Below are 18,524 nucleotides of genomic sequence, written 5' to 3'. Positions count from 1 at the left end.
TACCGTAAGGGTCGGTATGATTTTATCCTTTCTGTTAATTTTTGTAGAGGCGTCACTGCCCCCTGATAGTCCTGATGAGGCCCTGACTGAAGAGGCCGAAACGCGTTGACACATCTCTTGCGAGATTGAGGGCTTTTTGAGTCAATTTACTCAGACAAGAAATTTAATATGCACTACATAATACCTTTAAAAATAAATGTATAGGTATTCGACAGCTGGGTGCAGCTAAAAACCTTCAATTATCGCATTTTTAGTGGATTACAACTACAATCTTGTAACAGTGACCACAATGTAAAGAAATGGTGTTGGGCATAACCCTCCTTTGGCATATTGCCAATACTGAGATTCGTTTCATAAAATGTCTGTGATGTTTTGTATATATCTATGTTTTGTATATATCTATGTTATGTATATATTTTTGTTATAGAGTGTTCACCGACGAGCCACTGCTGACCTTTCATTAGAATGATTTAAATAAATAAGGGAAAGTAATTGACCCATGAAATCAGGATTTAGCACTGGTCTTAAAATAATGGTTTAATTTGTCCCTACCTGCTGACCATTTGTGTTTATGACTGTCATGCTGCTGGCAGCATGAAAGCAGCGTCAAAACTGACCTAAGCGCCCTCACTTTGCACTCCCAGACAGACTGGGAGCCTGTGCCTGCTGTCTCCAAGCCGGCAACATAGCTAGAGTTGGAGAAAGCTCAGTGCGCATGTGGGTTTGGTCATCCTGAGACGGTCAGCCAAACCTACATGCGCACTGACAACACTGCCACCACTCCTCCTCCCTGCCTGTCATCGCCCATGGCCCGCCCCTAGAAAAATAAAACAATAATAAATATTGTTTATTATCTTTTTATTGTTAAAGTTTTGCGATCCTCCTCCTTAGCCAAAAGGGCGTTTCATTCACCAGGACTTCTTATCCAAGTGCACCCCCTCGCTTCCTTCAATGTCACCATGACCATTTTAAGAGGCACATTTTTTGGGGATCCCTTTCTTTTTGGCCTACCAGGTGGCTACATCGCTATTCAATGGTTTCATGATTGGTGCCCTCGACAAGCTGCTGTCTATGTCCTGTCTCCTTCTGAGCTGGCTTGTGCTCAGATGGTAGAAAACTGTTTTTACAATCTAAACTTATGCATCGGGCCAAACCACGCTTTATTTTTCCACAAAATGTGCCACACTGGCACTGTTCTCCACTGAATATGACTATGCCAGGAGTGTACACATTGGCACTCCCAAATAGTTGACCGTCCAGTGAATACAACAAACTGTGGCTGCTTGTATGCTTTTGGCACTAAATCGTAGAAACCACACCTGGCACCTCTGTTTTTCTTGCATGGGCTGTCCATCAAGAAAAGAATCCATTTGGATCATACATGACACATTGGATTGTCTGTGGGACGGGCCTTTTTTTTTATTTAGAAACTGACTATTAACGTTTTGATAAGCAGCTTGCAACTAGGGTGACCCCCTCACGGGCACTCTCTACAGTTCTGAACTTTTCATTCACGAATCGTTGTTTTCAGGTTACTATAAGTAGTTTAATGGAGAAAAAAACAAGACTACAACACCCAGGATGCATTAGGATGTCAAACGAAAATCCAGGATTGAAAACATTGCGTAATGAACTGGAGGGAGGTGGTCACACAGCCAGCGTCCAATGTGGTATTAAAATCCCTAGATTTAGCCTGGAAATGGTAGGAGGCGGCCACTGTTTTATTTATTAAGTGTAAGGAAGTTATGCAGCTAAATGTATCTATATATTTATGCCAGTTATCTTAGAGTCACGAAGCCACTGGAAATATGAGCTAAGTAAAACAACTGCAGCATCGGGTGCCGTAATCAACACATCCCAGGTGATGTTCCTCGGTTACTTGGCCCATCGTGCGCTGGAGCCTTATATTTTTCTCTCCGGGGCTGGAGTCCTCTTTCTATTTCGATGCATCCCCCGCGCACTGTAAGTGGGCTGTCATGACGTCTCTCTTAAGCAGGGGTCATGGCCGGAGGTCGCTCCTTCTGTCAGTGTGGGGCGCCCTTGACCTTGCGGCCTGGGGGGAGAGACTGTGCCGAACTGTAGCGCCATCTGGACCTTTGTTCCTTCGAAGGTCATAAATTCCTTCAACCCTCTGCTTCAGGGCCAGTGACTCGAAAACACATGGACCAAGGCAGGCGAAGTCTCGTGCATTGGGGAGCTGTGCGTTATAGGACCCCTCTGGTGTGAAGCACATGCTCCGGGAGTGCGTGAAAAAGACAAACAATTTGAGCCACTCCAGTGGGTGCAGCTTGTGTCTCTGGGCGCAGTGAGAACAACACCTAAGTCTGGGCATACCAGCCGGAGCTAGGGCCTCATCAACACCAAGGTATTGGATGGACTGCAGTGCTTTAAATGGAAATACAGAAGTGCAGATACTCACTATTTAAAGTACCTGTTTGCTCCTGTGATGTGCAGGTACTCTCCCTTTCAAATTACAGACGTGCAGGTACTCAGTACCGGAGAGTACCTACCCATTTAAAGCATTGATGGAATGGTTCATTAGTCTCAGCCACTGGCAATTGCTTGAGCTCGCATCATCGGTTTTCAGGGGCAGCTCCTGTCGGGGCAGAGGTCACAAAACAAAGACAACAACATTACAAATATATATATATATTTTTAAACGTAAGTGACCTGCAGCATCGCTGCCGTGCCACTCTTCGGCCTCCACTCACTGCAGGCACAGGCTCCCAGCCTGCCCTGTGGCCAATCCTAACGCTGCTAGCAACATGACAGCAGGGTTAGGATTGGCCTGAGCGCCCTGGCTTTGCGATCACCTGCAAAGTGGGAACCTGTGCCTGCTCTCTTCAACCCTGCAACACAGTGTCGGGTTTGAGACAGCTCAGTGCGAATGCGAATGCGTGTTTGGCATCCTGCACATCACTCCCCCTCTGTCCCTGTCATCCCACATGGGTCCTCCCCGTAACCCCTTCACTGGCAGGCCTTTTGCCCCTCACGTACCAAGCCTTTTTTTTTACTATTTGGGGTAGTTTGCGCTTAGGTCCTCATATCTTTTTGTCCACATAAGCTATCCACACCAAATTTGCGTCCTTTATTTCCAACAACCTAGGGATTCTAAAGGAACCCAGAGTTTGTGAGTTCCCCTGGAGGAGACCAAGAAAGTAGCCGAAATACAGCTAAAATTACGTTTTGGGGAAAAAATGGGAAAAAGGACTGCAGAAGAAAGCTTGTGGTTTTTCCCTGAAAATGGCATCAATAAAGGATTTGCGGTGCTAAAATCACCATCTTTCCAGATTTCAGGAACAGGCAGACTTGAATCAGAAAACCACATTTTTCAGCACAATTTTGGCATTTGACCGCGACATGCCCCATTTTTACTATTTTTTGTGATTTAGCCTCCTTCCGGTTAGTGACAGAAATGGGTGTGAAACCAGGGCTGGATCCTAGAAAGCTAAACAGTTCTGAAAAGTAGACAAAATTCTGAATTCAGCAAGGTGTCATGTGTGTAGATCCTTCAAGGTTTCCTTCAGAAAATAACTGCTGAAATAAAAAAAAATTGAAATTGTGTTGAAAAATACAGCCATTTCTGTCCTTGTTTTCCAGCTATGGCAGACTTTTTAAAGCAATATACCGTTATGTCTGCTGGACTCTTCTGGTTGCTGGGCTATATATGGCTTGTACAGTCATCAAGAACCCTAGGTACCCAACAAATGAGCTGCACCTTCCAGTGGGTTTTCATTTTATAACGGGTATACAGCAATTCATTTGGTAAAATATAAAGAGTGAAAAATAGGTATCAAGGAAACCTTTGTATTTTCCAAATGGGCATAAGATAAGGTGTTTAGAAGTAGTGGTGATTTGCACATCTCTGAATTTGTGGGTCCCCATACTAGCATGTGAATTACAGGGCATTTCTCAAATAGACGTCTTTCTTACACACTGTCTTACATTTGGAAGGAAAAAATGTAGAGAAAGACAAGGGGCAATAACACTTGTTCTTCTATTCTGAGTTCTCCCAAGTCTCTTGATAAAAATGGTACCTCACTTGTGTGGGTAGGCCTTGTGCCCGGTTCAGGAAATGTCCCAAAACCCAACATGGACACATTACATTTTTCTAATGAAAACTGGCCTGTTTTTTCAAAGTGCATAGCTGTGGATTTTGACCTCTAGCTCAGGCGGCACCTAGAAAAACCTAGCAAAGCTAAACATTTTTTAAAACTAGACACCCACGGAAATTCAGAATGGGGTGACTTGTGGGGCTCTCACCAAGTTCTGCCACCCAGAATTATTTGCAAACCTCAAAATGTGTTAAAAAAAAACCACAAAAAAAACACTTTTCCCTCACATTTCAGTGCAGCAAAGTTCTGGAATCTAAGAGGAGCCACAAACTTCCTCCCACCCAGCATTCCCACAAATCTCCTGATAAAAATGGTACCTCATTTGTGTTGGTAAGTCTAGTTCCCGCGACAGGCAATGTCCCAAAACACAATACAGACACATCATAATTATCTATTACAAAAGTACCTGTTTTTGAAAGGAGGGATACCTGCATTTTTGGTCCTGGGCTCAGCAAATGTTTAGGGAAACTTACCAAACCCAGACATTTCTGAAAACTAGACACCTGAGGGATTCCAGAGAGGTGTGACTTGCGTGGATCCCCCAGTGTTTTCTTACCCAAAATCCTCAGTAAACCTCATACTTAGCTAAAAAATCACACTTTCTTCACATTTCTGTGTGGGATCACCGCACAGGCAAAAATGTCCTACATCCCAATGTTCCACTCAGTCTCCCAATAAAAATGATACTTCACTTTGTGTAGGTGGGCCAAGTGCCTGTGACAGGGAAGCGCCAAAAACATGTTGAAATTGAGGGGGAACCAAAGCGGGTCCAAAAGGGCAGTTTGGAAAAAAACGTTTTTAGGCTGACAAGTGGGGCAGAATTTTTATCGGTATAGATGTGACTATGCTGGGTGGTAGGAATTTTGTGGATTCCTGCATAGTCCGGAAGGTCCATCACAAAAATGTAGGGAAAATGCGTGATTTCAAGCAAAGTTGGAGGTTTGCAAGGCATTGTGGGTAAGAAAATGGTGCAGGGTGCATGTGAAGCACACCACCCTGGACTCACCCAGATGTTTAGTTTTCAGATGTGTCTAAATATAGTAGATTTTTCTAGGTGGCAGCGTTCCGAAGTCCAAAAAGTGCAGCTGCTCACCATTCCAAGTGGGACGATATTAGGAGTTACCCAAGCTCTCTTGGCCCAAATATAAAATCAGGACCCAAAATAATCAAATGTCCTCTTCCTTGCCGTTAGGATAAGATCCTTTAGTTTGCAGGGGGGAGGCTGAAAGATTTACTCTCTTCAGTTGGGGTGGGGGGCATAACCATGCCCATACTGGTTGGCAGCCCCCAACCCTCTATTTTTTTTAATAACCTGGCATCTAGTAGGCTTTCTCTCCCCCCCCCCAGGGAGTAGATCAGGGGTAATTGCCCCATCTACCCACCGATGGGCAGAACAACTTTGTCCCCATTTATTTGGGGTGGGGGTATGGCCATACCCTCAACCTCTTTTTTTAAAAACATTCTTCCCTGGTGTCTAGTGATCTTTCTGCCCCCCTTGGGGGCAGATGGGCCGTACAAAAATAGGCTGATCTGCCCCCAAGTGGGGTGGGGAGGCAGAAATAGCCAACAGTAATGTTCCTCCTCGGGGAGCGACCCTTGCCCAAAGGGCTGCCCCCCCCAAACAAAACTCACACAACAATCCCTGGTGCCTTTATGGTTTCTGCCCCCCTTGGGGGCAGATAGGCCTAATAGAAATAGGGGCAGAAATGGCCTAAAATAATATGCCTTCAAGGGGTCGCTCCCCTTATGTAAATAAATAAAGAAACATCCCTGGTGTCTAGTGGTTTCTGCTCCCAAGGGGGCAGATTGACCTAATAAAGGTAGGCCGATCTGCCCCCCAAAGGGGGAGCAGAAATGGCCTCATATAATGTGCCCCATCTAATGAGTGAACCTTGCCCAAGGGGCCACTCCCCCCATGTAAAAAAAAGTAGCCCTGGTGTTTAGTGGTTTCTGCCCCCATTTTGCAAAAATAGAAGAAGACTATAATTTTACATCAACATAGGGCCACAGAATGACAGCTCTCATTAATATATGATCACAGAAGAGGCACTAAACCAGCCTCACACCTGTTCGTTAAGTTGTTTACTTATAACAGGTGCTAACTAGCACAGCTTTAAAACACCTAAAAAAGTGCCTTTCACTGTTTTCAGTTGACCCCTTTAAAAACTGGGACATGAGCTAAATTTGCCAAAATCTGTCAGGGCAGCTGGTGAAAAAACGCAACTGTCCTGGCAAATCCGGAACTCATGGTCACCCTAGTTTTAGGGGGTCTCCTAATAGCCAGCTCTGTCTGCAGAGAGTCTTGCATTAATAATCCTGAATAATCCTAAACAGAGTGTCTTACATACTGTTTCTTTTGATATATTTTTAATGTGTGTCAGTCTATTACAGACATTTTGCAGAGAAATGTTGCAGGGAATGAAAGAGCTGAAATTGGATCATAAATTCAAACCTGTTCCAATCAGGGGTCCCCAAATACGTTTGGCCCATGGCCCAGAAATCATTAAGATGTCCCTGGTCCTATGGCACAGTGAGCATGCGAGCTATGTCTAGGCATACCCGTCACATTTAGGGCATCAAACATGATGGACTGTGGTGCATCCTCTAGTAAGTACCAGTGGCTGAGTGCCTTGTATTCCAGCTGTAATGGCAGTAGGGTTCTCGCTTACTGCTGTTGACTGGGGTTCTGAATTGGACATTGCCTGGTTGTTCGCACTTGATTTATAACATTAGAGCAGAGGTCTTCAAACTGGGGGGCGGGCCCCCCTTGGGGGGGCCTCAAGTGATCCCAGGGGGGGCGCCAAACTCTGGCCCAAAAAAATATTATACAGATAACATCTTTGTTTTAAGCAGAAGCATGTTATTGCAGTTTTAAAAAGGTAACAGTACTTAACTGCAATGTTTAAATAGGTTTAGACCTATTTAAACATTGCCATCTTTCTAAAATAATTGTGAAAAATTCTGAGGGGGGGCCCAATGATTTTTATTTTTCAACTGGGGGGGCACGGCATTAAAAAGTTTGAAGACCACTGCATTAGAGTATAATTAAGGTTGATATGCATGTGGCTTAGTTCTGCCAGAGGTGGCATGAAGTGCAACAAACACAATGGACTTGGACTTAGATGTGTAGCAGCCCACTGAGCTCTCCTACTCATGGGCCACTTCAGCTACATCAGCTGCTGTTATGCAAAGCAGGCGGCATGCACTAGTGATGCACTAGTGAAAGAGAGCAAGCTGCTATGCCACGTGAATCACCTCGTGATACCCCACGGTGGTTGTAAACCCAGGATAAAAGATCAGACCAGCACCCAAAAACTGAAACATTCTGTGGCCATTTCCTGAATCTATAACAATTTTTCAAGAAGCCTCATCTCTCCATGTGATAAATACACATCTTTGAAAGTACTGAGGAGAAATCCTTTTTTTGTTCTCAGAAATGTTATCATTTCAAAAGAACAAAGTCATGACAGAAGGTTCACCATACACTTCCTCAGTGAGATGTGGCTGAATAACATAGAATGGTAGATGGTCAAATGTGACAAAACTGAGATATCACATAAACCCAAGCGACCAGAGCTCCATAACAGATGCTTGTGATAGCATCTGTAGATCATCTCATGGTGTAAAAAGGACTGGGGGTGGGGGGCAGAAAGAGACCCTACAAAAGTAGGTAGAAAGGATAGATAATGAAGAGAAGAGCGAGCCACACATGGCCAATGGAGCATGGATAACACGTTGGCAAATCCGAATACAGATTTAGTGGCCAAAATGAACGTGCGATCACTACTGGTGATGTGGTCGAATTTAACAACACTGGCAGGTATCACACCTTGAAATACCAGGGAGTACCCGATTTTCCCCCGGAAAGGGGAATACATACAGGCCCCTGAGTTCCCTGTCCAAATCTGCATGTCCCCCCCTTCCAGTGTTATAGCTGTAGATTCATGTGCTCATGTCAAGATTACACATAGGCAGTGTTTCAGGGTCAACATCTTGCTAATGTGGGTGATGGGCACATGCTTTGTTCTCTGAGGTTTCGTGATGGTGGGATGGTAAACTTACATTTTACAAGTGTTGTGCACCATTGCATTAAGCTTAGGTAAGTGGGTGGCTTATTTGACATGCAGCCTTGAGTCATGTGATTAGTCTGAATGATCAGTTCTAGGCATGTTGATGCCATGTGAATATTTGCGCTCCTAAACAGCAGCCCGTGCTCTTTGCCAAAGAAAGAGGGTTTCAAGGCAGTGAGAAAGTTCAGTTACTGGGGAATGTTATGGTATATATGTATTTATATGCACCAGTAGTACATTCATGTCCCGGGAGTTTGGGAGCATTAAGTTACGCCAACTCATGACCATGGCAACAGTGTTGGTATGTTCAAGTGGCACTCTAGTGAGTGCATGTCAATAGCGTGTGCAGTGCGGGTAAGGACGGAGCAATGACAGATGACATTACATTCACTATCATTATGGTTGCCTGTTATAATAGTGTTAAATGAGTCCATGTCCAGGTGGCTATCTTGGTTTCCGGTAGTATGTGTTGATTAATGGGTTAACTTTAATGTGATATACCTCAGAATGTTCTCAGATCTCACCAAGACCTAAAGAGCCCCTACTAATTCTAGTTTACAATCCAAGCAATGTCCAACTCCCTAGATTTTGAATTCCTTTCTGAGAATCCTACCGTCTATGTACTTGTTCATGAATCTTTCTTCAGACATGCCTGCCCAACTTCTGCTTTACCGCGTTATCGTGGACATCAAGACACAGCCTGGTGATTGTGAACATTGTTATCGCAATCCAGTCACCATTTACAACCATTTTCATTTAACAAAGTAATAAGCTAAAGGAACTCTTGTTCACTGAACTAGACAGCATTGCTGGTATCAGCCAGTACCCAGGATATGGGATGAAACGTGATACTAACTCAACAGCATAGGGAGGGAGTGCAGTTTTGGGGCTCAGTTTTTCTGGGTGTCACTAGGGATGGGCCTGGGAGAACAAGATTGCAGTGTGTGGAGCCCTTAGTTTAGGGGAGTTGCTCAAACGTAGGAAACCTCTTGTGGCAAAAGGAGACGGTGGCGTTTAGCATCTAGGTCAATCCACCTGGGGGCTTTCGTTGACTTTAATTATCAGGGATAGGGGACAGTTATTGAACTGCAACCCAAGCCCTACCGAAGTCTGGTCAGAATGCAAAACTCTATCACAGAACTAGAAAAGGAGGGTCCAGGCCCTGGAGCTTAAATCGATTTCATGAACCACATAAAGAATCTCTTTCTAAAAGTCCCTGAAGCCCTGGGTTTTAGCTCAAGCTAAAAGCAACACAGCCTTATCAGCAAACGCTAGAGAACATGAGTTTTTATCACTCAGCTCCTATGAGACATGTCCAGCAGAGCAAACTGTATCTGCACTGCAAGCTGGACTTGGACAAGAGTTCCTGCTGCCCAGTTACATCCAGGACATCCCGAGACCCGGGTAGACACAAAGCCGGTCCACTGGGAGCAACCACCAGAATGTATCCAATGAACATACAAGGGCAGGGCTTCTTCAGTAGGCCTGGGCGGAGTTCGCGGGGTTCACTGAGTTGCGCTATGCGGAGCTCTGCAAAGTGCCCAAAAAGCTCTGCCGCGCTATGCGGAGTTCTGCAAATGGCAGAGTGTGTTAGATTGAGCCATTCGCTCTGATTTTTAGCACCGGGTGTTTGTCCCGCGCTGAAAAATCATCGCAAACTGCTCCCTGCGCAGCACAAGAGGGCGCTGCTTCTTTTCTGCCGCTTGAGTTGATTTTCTACATGAGCGTCAGCTGCCTCAATGCGAACAAAAGGTTTCCAACACGAGCGGTCGCAAACATACTGCAACCGCTCGCGTTGAGAAATCTCGCCGGGAGGTGGTTTTGAGTAAGATTTTCCCTGCTCACGCTTGCCAACTCACCGTTGACGAGCCAGGAAAAAACTCCACTCCACTATGCAGAGTTTTTTTTAACTCCGCGCTCTATGCGGAGTGGGAAAAACTCTGCAAACTCCATGAGCGGAGTTCACCTCCCACCGCTATTCTTCAGGAGTTCTTGTTGCGCCGTTTTACATTCTAATGAAGTGACAACAAGCTCTCAAAAATCATAATGTATTTTTCTCTTTAAATGTTGTTTATCATTTTTATCTAACAGAACCCGTGGGTTCTGTGAGATTCTTTCCTTTATCGAAGTTGGATTGCATCATGCTTTTCAATAATTTTCTATTTTTATCACTTACATTTTGATAGCACAGTAGTTTTTTGATTGGTGTAACCCTATTACATTTCTTTTGATTGTTTCCTTTGTTTTTTCTTTCTCTACCTGCTTCTTTTCACACTTTGATTTCTTACTCCGTATTGATTACCCTTTGTTGTTTAATCTCTATGATTATGCTTACCTATTTTAGTAATCACTTCTAGGCCCTGACGAAGTGACCATTGTTGCGAAACACGTGTCGGCCTGATACTATAAAAATTGTTTGGCTTTGGGCCTGGAACTATAAAGACTGTTTGGCCTGTATCCTATAAGGATTGTCTGACAAAACAAACAGTCTGGAACTTTAAGGGTGTTTGATCATCATTTGGTCTAAAATTACATAGTTTGTTCGTTAAACAAACAACCCAGAATCTTAAGATTGTTCGAACAACGTTTTTAATCAACAAAACGACATATCATTATACCTTGTTTTTTGTGGACTTCAATTATATAATTTAAGACCTCAACAACACGTCTTATTTTTGTCTTTCGGTAATAAATTAAATTATAAAGCCTTTAATGTCGTCCTCCCTCCATCTCTCTACAAGAGAAGAATTGTGCGTGGCCTACTGCCACGTCAAATCAACCTGCTGTAGAAACCACTGCCCCTGAGTGCGGCCTACCGAAGCCTGGCTTGTTTGGAGTGGCAGTAGTGTTTCCTTTATGTCAATGACTTAATATGGCCTCCATAGAACGCATCCTCTGCAGCTCGTGCCTCGGCACGCGCTGTGGGCCTCGCGGTGGTCATCTCCTGCATCAACCAGTATCAACAGAGGTCTTCCAGCGAAGGTGATGTTTACACTCTAGCTGGCACAAAACCACATTATCTGTAGACTGTCCCTTTACCTGCTTCTGATCAAACAAAAACACGCTCTGCCTGGCGCACATTCAACTACTGCCTTATTACACCGCGTTTCATTCAGTTTCCCCTTTCGTTGTTTTACGTGACAGTCCTTTTCATGTGTTTAATGCAGTGACCCCTATAATCTCTTCCGGTTCCTTCCTTTTCTTCCCCCTGTGCATTGCCATCAGTGCAGCCATCTCTTCCGATTGAGAGCAAAACAAGCCAAAATCCGACTTTTTTTTATTAAGGCCCCTCCTCTAACAAAACCCACGGGGTCATTCCCTCTTGTTTTGGCTCCTGGGAGGAAACGCTTGCATTTTACTAACAGTGCTTGCCGGCAGTGGTTATTAAAGAGGTGGCTGCAGGGAAGCGCACAGGCTTCCAGGCACAGGCTTTCCACGCAGTTGTGCAGGGCAAAATGCCTACCCTCAGCAGCCATAGTAATTACAAATATATATTAGTGCTTCATGCTGAACTTCTGCTATTTTTAAGCGCTGTAAATAATACGTGTTAATATTACCCTGTGGTGGACGCCAAGTCAGCCTCACCAGGATTCAAACGTGTGCCTTTCAGATCACTGCAGACGTCAGCCGTGAGTGTTAACTCAGGGAGCCATCTTTGCAGCTCAGTGTTTAACCTTTCTCGCCAGTTAAGGCTTATGAGGCACATGCCATCCTATGCTGCATAGGTGCATGTTTAATAAAAGTCGAACTGTAATTGAAAGCCTGCAGTGTAATAGCATTCGCCTTCTGAAATGCATAAACAACTTCTTTAGAGAACCACTGCAGGCACCCACCCAATACTAACACCGTACCAAGCCCACCACAACACCTGAGATGAAAATCCCAGGAGTATATATACTGCAACATGCAATGCACCTACACCAGCAGCAAAACAATCACACAGCACACAGTTCACGTGATCCCAAGGGCTAGTTGTCAACTCACCTGCCCGACAGTGTTAGCGTGCCATCCAAAGAGGCATCAAAGCTAAGATCCTTGCCTGTGAAACGCGTGCTATATAGATGCCCAATATTTAAGGTACTGTTCGTGAAGGTTTAATCCGCCAAAATGTCCTCCGTTGACTTTGGTGTCAACTATGGGTCCATTTGGTACAAAGTAGGAGTCATCCCAGGAGACCTATCCCTCTTCCAGAAGCCTGACTTTATTAATATGTCAGAAACAATAGAGGGCCCTTCCCAGTATTCCCCAGAACCCCAGCAGGTCCTATGTGAAAGGAGACAATGGCTCCTTCTGACTCTTATTGAAAAAACAAATTGGAAAAAAGGGTGTCTTACTTTGAGCTGGCAGCAGTGATGGAGACCTTGCAGATGAATCCTAACACAAGGTTTTAGCTGCACAAACAGAGCTGATAAATAACCCCTGCGCTATTTTACCTACCAATTGGACAACCGTGTGCAAAAAAATGTTTATTTTCCTAGCACCGTGACCCTTTTCAACACTTTCTGTTCTGTGACTTTATTTTGTTGGTCATTTTAAAAGTGTTATAAGACTATTGTCTCCTGATGAAGACCCTGGTATATATTGTTGCAGTGGACTGAAACGTTGAAATACCACTCTTCCACCCTCGTGGGTGTATTGACCATTGGTCAGACTGTTTGGAATACACGCACTGACTTTACTTTGTGGCGCTTGAAAAAGACCAATGTGCAGCTGGATTGTTTTAATCCTTATGTTGAGCACTACACCTTTTTCACATTTGCCACTACTGGTGCATTGTGTCTCTTTCTTGTGAATCCTGTAGCACCTATATTCCTTCCAAGTGTTACTTCCTCAAGTCCAATTCAAAGTCTGAGCCCAGTTTGTGAACTTGGTCATGCACTTGGTGTAAATTATCATTTACTCCTGTAGAACAGACACTGTGCTGGGATATTTTTAACCTGAGATCTCATTATTATTCCAAACAGTTTTTAATGAAATTGTATTAACTATTGTCACCTTACACAATGTCTTCACGTGGCCTTAAGCTGCTCCTTGTTAGAAGTACTTTAAGTTATAAATTATTGTTGGCCATGTAAAGGGATTTCGGTAAAGCTTTGCAAATAACCGGCCTATCTAAAGTTTGAGAAGGCTCCGAGCCTCTGTTTCACTTATCTACAGCGCCAAGAAGCAGCTAGTTGAGTCCTGCATAATGCAGGATTAAACAGGACCGAATAGAATCAAACGTCCATGTTTTACATCAGGGTTGAGCCTGGCTTAAGGTCCAGGCAAGATCTCGAAATGGAGGCAATAGCTTTCCTCGCAGCACCACCGCAGCCCCCTCCCCCCCCCCCCCCCCCCCCGCACCCAGACCAGTGAACCCACCGGGCACATCTACAGCAGTAATGTCTGCTTCATGGATTTACGTAGCGTTCCTCAAAAGAGGAGAGGTCCTCAAAAGATTCATCCATGCCTCCCTCATAGCAGGCGGCTGAAAGAGTGGGGGTGCCGAACATGGACACCCCATACTCACTCATTTACCTACGGCTGCATTAACGTGCACAGCTGCGGCACAGTTTTGCACTCGAATTTGCACTGACCAAGAGGTGCAAATGTCTACATGCACCAAAGGCGTAGTGCAAACATGATAGCTGGACAATGCTCGGGTGGTGCAAACCTTAGGGCTGATTCACAAAGACTGATATGTGAGTAGGCATACCCTGCTCTTGTGGTACTCCTGGCTTCCGCGTGAGTTCCAGGAGTAGGCCAGTGGTACTCGCGGCTTCTATCTTGTTCAATTCGGGAGCACGAAACAAGTCCGTCACACAAAATCTTGCTGAGCTGAGCCCATTCTTTTTACACTAGTTAGCTAATGTAAATTTCGCTGTTGTCCTGCTCGATTGGTGCATTTTTTTGTGCAAGATTGGATTGCACCAGGGCATATTTATGGAATCCAGCCCCGAGGTTTGCTTTAAATCGTGTCTAATGGTGCTCTCTGGGCAGGAGTTCCCTGTCAGACACCCGGATGAGGAGCTGTGAACTCTTTTTTGATCACTTCCTGCACTGGAATCTACAGGGGCATGTTAGTAAACACAACAGCCTAAACTGGCTCTTTTAAATGTCTAAAGTTTAATCGTGTCGGCCCTTGCCCTCTAACACAAGGTCCTGACAGTGGCTGCAGTCTGACAAATATGCTTTGTAAACTTGCATTTCACTGGGGAATGGGGTGCCTTCTGCACTAATGCGTTAACCATTAGCACATGTTTCACCAGCGCCCGTTTGTTGTGATATGCACCAGGGATAACACAAACAGCAGTGCAAAATGATGGTGAGATAACTTTATCAGTAAAGGTGCTTTCTGTTGAGGGTTCCATGTTAATTGTTTCAGTCCTGGGTAGGCTGACTCCGCCTTTTATCTTTCAGTGGTCGATAGAATTAACATCACTGAGCTGCAGATGTAAATGTTGGGTAACACTTAACAGTTATTCCTGAGCAAAACGCAAGAAATGAAGTTAGGCTTATTTACTGAGAAGAAAAAAAGAATGTTTGTTCTAAACATTCCAGTTTATTAAAAAACGTCTCCTGAAATGGTGTTGTGGTTAGGATTTTAAAAACTTACAACTGAAATGTATTTTAGATTTTGCTAATCTTACACAGGGATAATATCGAACAATGGATCAACCGATAGCCAAAAAGTTCATGAATTTGTCATGGTGCAGTTTTATTTCATTGAGTTTACCTAGTGCTGTGTGTGACTCGAGGCACCATAGTGTCGTGGTGGCCAGGGGATGCAAATATACCCCGGAGATGACAATATTGTCAGCACTTCTAGAGTCGTTTTTTTCACGGCCAGCATTTATATCAATGTTTTGTTTTCCTCTTGTGATAGTTTTTACTACAAATATTGTATGTGGGATCAGATGAAAATGGTACAACAGATTGGCAGAGATGAAAACCTACCAGGAGGGTGATGGATGTGTGTGTCTGTGTGTGTGTGTGGGGGGAGGGAGGGACAGGGAGACATGATGACGGGGTAAGAAGACAGGGTGTGCAGGTAATGGTTCAGTAGGACATCTCTCTGCAGCAGGTAAACAGAGGTCAGTGAAGACAGGTGAGTTGTTAAAGGCAGGGGGCGGCCATGATATCGGGTGTTTGCAGAACTGGAAACTCCTTTGCCCAGGTACAAAATGGCGGCCACTGGGTCAAACGTCAGGAATGTGGATTGACGGACACTTGATGAATGGTTGTTGAGCACAGTGCTTAATTTGTAACAAATTCAGTGCCAGAGACCAAGGAATTACTTACAGGTCCACTACAGCTGGTATAAGCCACGTGACTATAAAATGCAGGTTTACGTTAGTTTTATCATTTTTAGCACGTTAAATAGATTTAATGCTTCACTGATGAAGGTTGCTTAAAAATCCACACCCAGCCCTACCATGTGGTGATTTCTCTTACATATGTACGGTTGTTTATGAATAAGTGCCAGTGCCGAGCACCGGCACAAATTAAGCACTGGTTGAGCATATTACCAACTCGCCTATTTCCTTATCAAAGTCTTTCCCCTTTTACAGGTGTGCCCAACAAGGGACCACGAGGGCGATTTTTAGGATTTCACATATAATAAGTTTAGAAGCAATGTAGCTAGAACTCATTTCCACAGCCAAGGGTTATCCTGAAAACCTGGCATGGGTCCAGCTCTCCCGCGCTCATGTTGGTTTCGCATGCATTATTGAGAGGTGCCAGCTTGCAGACTGGCTCCTCCCGGTAGAGGAAGATCTGTGGCGAGGAAAGCGTGGACTTTAGCAGAGTGTGTTGTGTGTGCCATGAGAGTGGCATCAGGTGGTTGAGGAGCTGCCATTGTATTTTGATGTAAGGTGAGCACACAGGTGGCATGTCAAGTTTTTGTGTGGCACGATGGACCACTGATGCTGGCACACTGTTGTGGGCCCTGGGCTGGTATTTGTTGCTCATTGAATGCGGTAAGAGAGTGCCTTGTTTTTGTCATGTTGTTTACAATTATGTTTGCACTGATTGACACTGAGGTTCTGAGGTGAGGCCATAGTTTATAGTAGGTTTGGTGGTGTTGCTTGAAGGGATTAAAGGCGTGAGGCAGAGAAATAGCCTCAGACAAGAGTTTTAGAAGGTGGAATCTACCTCATAGCGCCTAAACTTTAAAGGGCTGCAGTGTGGGAGCTTTGGCATTGAACGACTGGCTGAAAGTGAATTTCCCATGGAAAGGTTTTCGACTGAAAGAATGGAGAAAGAGTATCGTATGCTTTCTAAAAACTAATTCCGAAGCCCTCCAGAATAAGGGCTACTCCTGGCACAGTGGTGCTTTCCGCAGAAAGCGAACAGAGGCGAGCGGCAGGATTTCGGGACTGTGCCTCGGGGGTTAACTGGCAGCTCTTCTGGCCGCTGGGGGCCGGGGGGCGGCATTACTGATGCCTGCCTGGTGAGTCACCTCACACCCGGGCCCCTTTCCCAGTCGAGTTGCAGCAGGTCGCCCGGAGACGCCGGGGCTCGGAATGCCGCTCTGCGCTGCCGCTGTAGTCCCGCCGGGTGTCACGCCCGCCGCGTGCCGGAGGCACTGATTTCTGCGTGACGTTCCACGGGTGCGCATCTGGCCGTGCCCGGTGCGGGGTCCCCGGTCTGGGGTCTCGGATAGCGGGGCGCTGCGGTGAGCGCTGCCGAGGGGCCAGCCAACAGGAAGGGGCGGTGCTGGCTCTCCCGCACAAGGCTCCTTTCTTCCCCCCCACCCCGGCTCGGGAGTTTGGGAGTCTCTGAGCTGCAGGCTGGTGCTGCTGGCAGGGCTGCCTGGTGCCCTGCTGGGACACCCTTTCTGTGCCCTCCGGAAGGTCGGGCTACGATGGGGGGCAGCGCCCGGGGCCGCAGGATATGAAGGTAAGAGGGAGGTGTACCCCTGGAACTTTCCTTGAGTGTGGTGAAAAGTGCATGGAACGTGGGGACAGAGCCCTGGGCTGCTGGAGGGAGGAAAGGACCATTAAATCCCCCTCGCCCCATTCATTCCTGCACTCAGTTCTAGCGCCAATTCTCGCTTTCTACGTTTCTATGCACTATGATTGTTTCTAAGTTTATTTTTTGCCGCTTCACCCATTTCCCATTATTTCAGTACATTTTCTACTGTCTTCTCTCTCTCTCCTTTTTCCTCCTCTTTCTTCATTTTACGCACTTTATGTAACTTAAATGCATTCTGTAACTTACTCTCCATATTTCGTTCACATGTTCAGGTTCGCTTCCGCTTACTTAAATCCCCTCATGTTTTAAAAATGTATTTTACCATTTTCTTCACTTTTCCTTTCACTTTAATCACTTTTTATTCGTCCGTTCTTTTTTCTTTTCTCCCTTCCCCTACCTTCGTATCGCTGTTAGTTCTCCCTTCTTTTTTTAATTTCTTCACATTCTTCGTTCTTTATTTTTTCTTTACTTCCTTTTCTTGCCCCCCTTATGTTCTTTCTAGTTTCGTTTTCAATTTCGTCTTTTTCCGTTTTTCTTTTTTTCATTCCCTTCTTAATCCACCACTTTCTTCTGTCACGCACCGTCCTTCGTATTTTTCTGCCTTTCTTTTTTCCTACCCAAGTCTCTCTCTCGCTCTCTCTCCTGTTCCATCTACCTTTCCCCGGCCCCTCATCTGTCACACGCTGCCCTGTCACCCCTCTCCCGTTCCTCTGCCCCTTCAGATCTCACTCCTGCTTTCTGTCTCTCGCAGCCCGTGATGCGTGTCTGAGTCACTCGCAGACTCCACAGAGCCTGTTAGAAGGTTCCTTTGATTGGAAAGAGGATCTTGTGTGTGTTTGTGTGTGTGGGGGGGGGGGGCTTGCAGATCACAGAGTGGGGCTCATACTGCTGTCTAGTGAATGAGAACGCTTGCACGCCACGTAAATCTGCACTCACCCCCGAGGTCTCTTTATAATCGTAACATCCCGGCCTGCGGCAGTCTGTGTGCATTGCACATCTACTCACTGCACAGAGGGGCGTGCTTGAGGGGTAGGCACGCGGCGGGGCTGGGAGGTGCGGGGTTTACTCCTGCCTGGCGTGGCTCAACCGCAATCTTCTTTTTTGAATTCTTGGCAGATGGCCTAATTTGTCCTTGACTGTAAATGTCAACATAACATGTATGATTGCGAAGAGCACGCTCACCTCTGTGGCATCTTGGCGCTAAGAAACATATGTTTCTTTGTTACCCAACTCATGGTACTTATTTGATGTTTCATGTAGATATGTCTGTCATTTAGAAGCCTTTGTATTTTTGACTGGTCCAATCACACGTACATACATCCCTCCGTTGTGTGTAATCCAATCTCAACCAAATTCACAACACCGCACTCTGCCTGTTATACAA

General features: G+C 45.4%; 1 protein-coding gene across 2 annotated transcripts in view; it reads left to right on the top strand.

The window, feature by feature from the left end:
* Positions 1 to 18,524, top strand: part of IL11RA (interleukin 11 receptor subunit alpha) — a 357,237-nt gene that overhangs the window by 133,243 nt on the left and 205,470 nt on the right. Inside the window, exon 1 of one of the 2 annotated variants that reach the window (XM_069213923.1) lies at positions 16,652 to 17,065. The exons of the other annotated variant lie outside the window; for it this stretch is intronic. Within the exon in view, the coding sequence (XP_069070024.1) occupies positions 17,060 to 17,065 (6 nt within the window). The 5' untranslated portion in view covers positions 16,652 to 17,059. Of the gene's footprint in view, positions 1 to 16,651; positions 17,066 to 18,524 lie in introns of those variants that run through there. 2 annotated transcript variants of the gene reach the window in all.

Source organism: Pleurodeles waltl, chromosome 1_1 (assembly GCF_031143425.1).
Source record: "Pleurodeles waltl isolate 20211129_DDA chromosome 1_1, aPleWal1.hap1.20221129, whole genome shotgun sequence".
Lineage (NCBI taxonomy): Eukaryota > Metazoa > Chordata > Amphibia > Caudata > Salamandridae > Pleurodeles > Pleurodeles waltl.
The sequence above is the reverse complement of the archived record's forward strand: the minus strand, read 5'-3'. Positions and strand labels throughout refer to the sequence as shown.